Here is a 7,930-nt window from a genome sequence, read left to right on the forward strand (position 1 = left end):
ATATTTATATTGGCTATCTTATTATTTCTATGAAAAAATATTGGCTATCATATACAAATACAACTGTATAGATAGGCTTTTTATATAATACAGTATAGATAAAATACTATGTAGGATTTTAATATTATGAAATTAAATATAGTAATTCATTTCAAAAAATTGTGGAGAAATAATGTGACAATCATAAGTCTTGTAGTACTTAAGATATCAATTACAGTTGGTATAACTGACTTATTTTCGGACCTTTTTATGTTTCTTTTTGAAAAAAAGGTTGAGTGATGCAATAAAGGTAACGAAGAGAAGATTAATAATAATAAAAAGGAAGAATAATGCGTGCTAAATTGAGCGTAACCACTCTAGTGAACACACCTTTAAGAAGCTAAGAGATTACCGGAGGTCGTAAGTATCAAATAAAAATGAGAGAGATTGTTCATATGCAAGCAGGCCAATGCGGTAACCAAATAGGAACAAAGTTTTGGGAAATAATATCGGATGAGCATGGCATGGATCCAACAGGAACTTATCGTGGAGATTCGGACCTTCAGTTGGAGCGTACCAATGTATACTATAACGAAGCTTCTGGTGGGATGTATGTTCCACGAGCAATACTCGTGGACTTAGAGCCAGGAACCATGGACTCTGTTCGATCGAGTCCTTATGGGCAAATCTTTAGACCTGATAATTTTGTTTTTGGACAATCTGGTGCAGGTAACAACTGGGCTAAAGGACACTACACGGAAGGCGCTGAGTTGGTTGAATCTGTTTTGGATGTTGTTCGAAAGGAGTCAGAATCTTGTGACTGTCTTCAGGGATTTCAATTGACTCATTCTTTGGGTGGGGGGACAGGCTCTGGAATGGGTACACTATTAATATCTAAAGTCCGTGAAGAATACCCTGACAGAATTATGAATACCTATTCTGTAGTTCCTTCACCTAAAGTCTCTGATACTGTTGTTGAGCCTTATAATGCAACTTTATCTATACATCAGCTCGTAGAGAATACTGATGAGACTTTCTGTATTGATAATGAGGCTTTGTATGATATTTGCTTCCGCACATTGAAACTGACATCACCAACATATGGGGATTTGAATCATTTGGTTTCACTGACAATGTCCGGTGTTACTACTTGTCTCAGATTTCCTGGTCAACTTAATGCTGATCTTAGAAAGTTAGCTGTAAACATGGTACCGTTTCCTCGTCTTCATTTTTTTATGCCAGGATTTGCACCATTAACTTCTAGAGGAAGTCAACAATATAGAGCCCTTACTGTACCAGAGCTGACACAGCAAATGTTCGATGCTAAAAATATGATGGCAGCATGTGATCCTAGACATGGTAGATACCTTACTGTTGCAGCTATATTTAGAGGGCGTATGTCAATGAAAGAAGTTGATGAACAAATGTTAAATATTCAAAATAAGAATTCATCTTATTTTGTTGAATGGATTCCCAATAATGTTAAGACAGCCGTTTGCGACATTCCACCTCGTGGCCTCAAAATGGCAGCTACATTCATTGGAAATTCAACTGCAATTCAAGAACTATTTAAGCGAATATCTGAACAATTTACTGCTATGTTCCGTAGGAAAGCTTTTTTACATTGGTATACTGGTGAGGGTATGGATGAGATGGAGTTTACTGAAGCTGAAAGTAATATGAATGATTTGGTATCGGAATACCAGCAATATCAAGAAGCTACAGCTGAAGACGAAGGAGAATTTGATGAAGAAGAGGAGGAGGAGATAGCTTGATTACTCTTTATTATTATTTTGCAGTGTACTCAAGTATTTCTGTATATATAATAGATGATTTTAATTAAAGGATTTTAGATTCATGTTTCAGCTTTAAATTTCTATCTTATATTTCTTTATTATTAGTTTAATTTGTCATTAATGTGGAGTTTACATCTATATGTTGTAAATCTTTATAATATTGGCCAATGTATTCGAATCCCTTTGTATAATTTACAAGGCAATAAAAGGCCCAATTATATGAATTTGTATACAAAAAATTAAATAAAATATTATTAAGCAATGTTTTAATTTATTATTGAATTAAATTCTATGTAGGATTTTAATTATATGAAATGTATATATATATATATATATAAAATTCATTTTAAAAGTAGTAGAGAAGTAATATGACAATGTTAGTTAGGATTATTTAAGATATAAATTGCAATTGGTATAATAGACTTATTAGGCTAACTACAAGATGATTTTGAGCTTATATTCTGTTCCTTTTTTGAGGAAAGGTGGTGACTATAAAATATCGTGAGGGAATATTAAAACAAGTACTATTATTACTAGCAAGTTTTAGTATTATTAGAGTAACAACTTCCCTCCTTCTACCAAGGAATTTAATATTAGAAAGGCATACCTACACGTTTCCAAAGGTTTTGTGAATCAAAAAGTTACCTACATAGAGAAAGAAATATTTACTTATTTTTAATTCACGAAACCTTTGGACGCGTGTACATATGAATTTCAAATATTATTACATAGTAGATAGAAGAAGAGAGGTGAGAGAATAGAAACAACAAAAGTATATAGAATATTCTATATACCTTGGTCAGGACCGCGTGAACAGACACTTCATTCATAGTGATTTTATTTAGATGGATCTTTCGTGCAAAACATTTGGATATATGTATCTGCATCCACTCATCCTTCATGTTCCTAGGAATTCATATTTTTCCATTTGTATATTCAATCCACAAGTCTTATGATCCTCTCTTCAACTTCATGTTCAAGGGATCTCACCTAAGAGGCTCTTTGTGCCTCATTCGGCAGATGTCATATCCTTTCATGGAATAATGCTCCATTGTGCAGATGCCCTTGCCCATCAAGGTCTGAGATAGTGAGTTTTGACTTCGTGAGTCATTGCTTATATACTGTAGAATATATACATTCATCTAGATCTTCTATGGAATCATGGTATACTTCTACATATAAGAACTATGAAGTTCCATAAAACGACAGAATAATTGACTGAAAGATCCAGTGAGGAACAGAGAGAGAGTTATCATCCTCCATCGACTGCTCCTTCATTGAAGTTCTTTAGTAATTTTCTCCTTAAATCAACTCTGCTTCGTCTCCTACTCTAAGAAAACAATTTGATTAATCAATAAATAGTTATATCATCTGATATCAAATAACCCTATATTTATATTATTGAATTGAAGAGTTACACTTTGAAAAATAATAGAAATGACAGTGAGGAACAAAGAAATTTCTCATCCTCCACTCACAACTCCTTCATTGAAACTCTTGTGTTCAATATTCATAAAATATACTCCACTTCAATTCATATCTAAAGTAAAATCTTTCCTTGACAAGAGTAATTTAGTGTCCTTAATTCCTATAACGCACGAATCACTACTGAATAGTCTCTATCACACATTTCAATTCCATTTATAAGTTTGAATTCGTGCTGTACTGCTAATATGGAAAATTATAGATCTTTAACACTTCACTCACTGCCCATTTATTACTCGTAAGACTATTTTGCCTTTGGAAAGCAAGTGGAAGATTATTTTAAACTCTCAAAGATAATAGGCTCCTCTTTTCTCCTTATTTTGGTCTGCAATGCTATATTCTATCATGCTGTTGCATGTTAATAGTTATTGGGAACTGTAAAGTGACTGTGTTTAAAAAAATAAATATTAAGTGACTTCTTAACTTCTGTAGATTTCTATTGTAATATATTTTAATAATTATAATATTAATATTGTTGCAATATCCAAAATTATTGACTCAGGAATCTTCTTCTAAACAGGTGAATTGCTTGATACCATATTGGAATATTACTCTCTTGAAGATCTAGGATCTTTACAAAAATAAATAAATTACTAAATGTGTGCCATAAGAGCTTATTTTTAAATTGTTTGTTTGAAAAAAATAGTTAAAATGTATGAAAATAATAATACGATTGTTTGAGTATTAATGGAACAAATAAAAATAATTGGAACATCAATGATATTCTTCTAAATTTAAATTCCCTATTTATGTGTTCTCCGTTTTTTTTTTTTATGTAATTGATTAATTAGATTTTATTTTAGACATGCAAATACTATTTCGTTATTGTCATTGTTGTGAGGAGAGTAGAGATTTCAAAATCCTTCCTATTATTAGTTGTAGAACTATTATTGGTCTGTATTACAAACTTTTTCAAGCAATTTGAGATTGGGTAGGCATCAGAAAATGTGATTTCCCTAGTGTTACTAAAATATATATATATATATTTACAGAGAATAGTTAAAATCACAAGGCAAAAGAGGCTTATTCATGGCATCATATTCGGTTATGTTAGCAAGATAATTACATTGAACTCTATATATATTATGTTCAAGATAAATGACAAATTAAGATCTTATAATAAGTATATGTTTTTCATATGAACATTTCATGTTTAATGTATACAATCCACTTATTCTTAATTTATTATTGATTTCTTCTGCTTAATATATAAAACAAAATTAAAAACCGTAAAATTTAAGAATTATTTTCATGTTGGTTTTATGAGTATGAGTGTACTAATATATTCTTTCACGCTATAAGGAAGTAAACTAATTGCTCTATTCTACGTCAGACGCCGAACTTGCAGGTCTCTCAGCTGCTTTCCTGAGCATCAAGAAACCCTCTTAATATTCCAAAATACAGGTTGTATTAGTGAAGTACTGGGCCCAAAATACAGCTTAAACTCTGCCGCTGCCGTGTTTCTAGGAACCCTTCTAATATTTTATAATACCCCCAGCCCATGGGTTGTACAGGTGAACTGCTGGGTCCGAGGCAAGTTCAATTTCTCCTCCACCCTTTCCCTGAGAATCAAAGAATCCACCTAATATCCCAAAATACAGCCCGGTTGTCAAGTTGTACAGGTGAATTGCTGGGCCTCAAGGCAGTTTAAACTGCACCGTCGTCGTATTTTTAAGCACCAAAAACCCCTTCTAATATGGTAGAATACAATGGGTGTGTGCTGCTGGTGCCTTAAGCAGGTTAAATTTTTTAACCACTGCTTCTCTGAGAATAAAAAAACCCTTATAATATTCGAAATACAGGTAAAGTTATGAAAAATGCTGTTTAAAGGGCGCCATCGCCTTGAAGCTAAAAAAATATATATTACTAGAACTGTTTCTGGAGCCTTAAGAACTTAAATACAAAATTTCAGTTAAATCCATTCATTGGTTTGGCCGTGATTGAAGGACGAACATCAGCACAAAGAAACTTCACATTCCCGATAGCAATTTTGCCGAATAGAATAATAAATATATTTGATTATGATTCATACTCCAATACTATGTAATTATGATTCCCATTCATGTTACTACAAAAGATAAAATCTCTAATTAATTGTCACAAATGGCAATATTTCATTAATTAATATTTTTTTTTACACATATTACATTCTGATTAAATCAGTTAAAAATCCTAAAAGTTTTTAATTGTAAAAAGAAAACATACAATGTCCAAATAATAATGATAAAAATAAGTCAATTTAAGGATTTGAAATATTATAAGCTTAATTACAATAATAAAGGTGGAAAAGAAAAACCGGTAGATAAACAATCAGATCAAGAAGTGAGGTTCTCGAGTAAGTTCTACAAGTCAATGTTAGTAAACAATAAAGGACTCAAGGTAGAGTGGACACTCAAGGGAAGGAAGGTAGGATTTAGTAGTTCTCAATTGTGATTGGCTTAAAATTAGAACCTGGTACATGTTCCACCAGGCACGTAACCAGTTTGAACAGGCCGTCTCCCCCCTAGTGAAAAGAGAAGAATAAGGGCGGCTACGTCACAACAATAACACAATATTATAATTTATAAGTAGTTGCTAAGAATGAATTTGGGAAGAAATGGCAATGGAAAAAATGGCAGAAGAAAAAGAAATAAACGGGTCTAAGTGGAAAAAATGCCAGATTCTTTTAAATTGATATAGTAACTATCACTAATATAAGTAAATGTGTATATCACGATAAAAGAAAAATAAACAAACACGACAGCTGTTCTAATGGAAGAAGTGCTAATCACTTAATTCTCCGTTATCAATTATAGTAACATTGGATATGATAGATCATTCATATTCAACCAGACGGACTAGCATTTGTATAATACTAGGCAAGAGGAACGATTTCCACTTCGTTATGATACAGGAGGTGATATAGAACGGTGGTCTTCGTCTCTTCATAAATCTTCTCTATTGTCCAAAAAGAACGAAATAGGCTGCATTATATAGTTACCTAAAGGATTCGAATTCTTGAAGTTATTTATCTAGGATTGTGAATTGATACTTCCAATGTATCAATACAAGTTATGAGAACCATAACAAGTTACTTATAGACTCTTCTAATACGAATTTTGTAGATAATACAATGACATTTGAATATGTAACTACGTTTGTAATAAACAATAATGGTATTTAGTGATATTTATGAAAAGAATATTCTCATTCTAAATTGAAATGAATTAATATATAGAGTTGTAATATTCATATACTTTGATAAATATCACTAAAAACCATTATTATTTATTAAAAATGTAGTTAAATATTCAAATGTCATTGTACAATCTGCTCTTGCCCAGTGTCATGCAAATGCTTGCCCGTTAATCCAAGATTCTTGTCAAATATGAATGATCCATCATGTCCAATGATATTATAATTGATAACGTAGAATTAAGTGATTAGCACTTCTTCCATTATAACCGCTGTCGTGTTTGTTTATTTTCTTTTATTGTAATATATACATATTATATTAGTGATAGTTATTATATCAGTTTAAAAGAATCCTGCCATTTTTTCCATTTAGACCCTTTTCCTTTTTTTTTCTCCTGACACTGATCCATATTTTGTTTATTTTTCAACTTGGTGTATACCCAAGTATAATTAATAGTAATAAGCGTTTTTTGTAATGAATTTGAAAAATCAAAGGTATTTATAGTAACGACTTTATCAATGTATAACAGTAATGATCATCGTACAATTTATTCTTCATTGAAGTAATATTGAATATATTTGTTGGCCTCGATATACTAAAAATCAAAAGCCGAATGTAAATGTTCGAATTTGTAAAACTTAAGTACGTCATATCTTGGACATGTTTCTTAATTTAGTGAATTAGTATTTTTCGTTAATTGAAAATGGAGATCAATTCCCGTTACTGGACTATTTAAGAGACTGTGCTATGAATTTTGAATTAAATATATAAATTTTTATAAAACTTCATTCTATTTTGTAATATTTTAAAAGTGAAACTTAATAATATGCATTAACTAAGTCTAATACTGTATACATGTAATATTTTATCCAGAACGTTGCCAAGAAAACGTCAGTTATCAATTACTAGACTAAATTTGTCTTAACTAGATCTTTAATCTCCGAGTATGAAGAGGTATTATTACATAAAAAATTACAGCTTACATTATTATACTTTTCCAGATATAGTTTAAATATAAATATAATGAAAAAATAAATCAAAATCAAATATACTTGGCTAGTACTTCAGTAATGATAAAAAATGAACTGACATTCGTCATTTCAATATATCGAAACAATTTTCAAAAATTAATTAATTTAATCATACTTTGGATTTACAAATTAAATTGTGAAGGATCTAGATAAAAATTGTTAGTTTCGTCAAACCCATTTTGTAAGTAAAGTAATTAGATAAAAATTGAGGTGTAACTTTTGCGTGATGAAGAAGACAAATAAACTCCTTGGAAATGAAATATATCAGAGCTTAGAGACTTTATCATGATGAATTGCTATGATTTGATATCTATGATAATTCTGTTCATAGTCAATAAAATATCAATAAATTGACGATATTTAGTTTTGGATTGAATGATTGAAACAAGTTTCAAGAGCTATTACAGAATAAGGATTCCATTTATGAATTCACTATTTGATTTGGTTCATGGAACTCATATCAT

The 7,930-nt window shown here is 30.8% G+C and overlaps 1 protein-coding gene across 1 annotated transcript; it reads left to right on the forward strand.

The window, feature by feature from the left end:
* Nucleotides 1-274: 274 nt before the first annotated feature.
* LOC121119430 (tubulin beta-4B chain) lies at nt 275-2,037 on the forward strand. The gene has a single exon (XM_040714092.2). It carries the CDS (start codon nt 417-419, stop codon nt 1,752-1,754), a length of 1,338 nt encoding a protein of 445 aa, XP_040570026.1. The 5' UTR covers nt 275-416; the 3' UTR covers nt 1,755-2,037.
* The last annotated feature ends 5,893 nt before the right edge of the window (nt 2,038-7,930 follow it).

The sequence above is a fragment of the Lepeophtheirus salmonis genome, chromosome 6, assembly GCF_016086655.4.
Source record: "Lepeophtheirus salmonis chromosome 6, UVic_Lsal_1.4, whole genome shotgun sequence".
In the NCBI taxonomy this organism is placed as follows: domain Eukaryota; kingdom Metazoa; phylum Arthropoda; class Copepoda; order Siphonostomatoida; family Caligidae; genus Lepeophtheirus; species Lepeophtheirus salmonis.

Bases quoted from the DNA above. Each gene is read 5' to 3' on its own strand.
- LOC121119430 (XM_040714092.2), top strand. From the start codon at position 417: ATGAGAGAGATTGTTCATATGCAAGCAGGCCAATGCGGTAACCAAATA.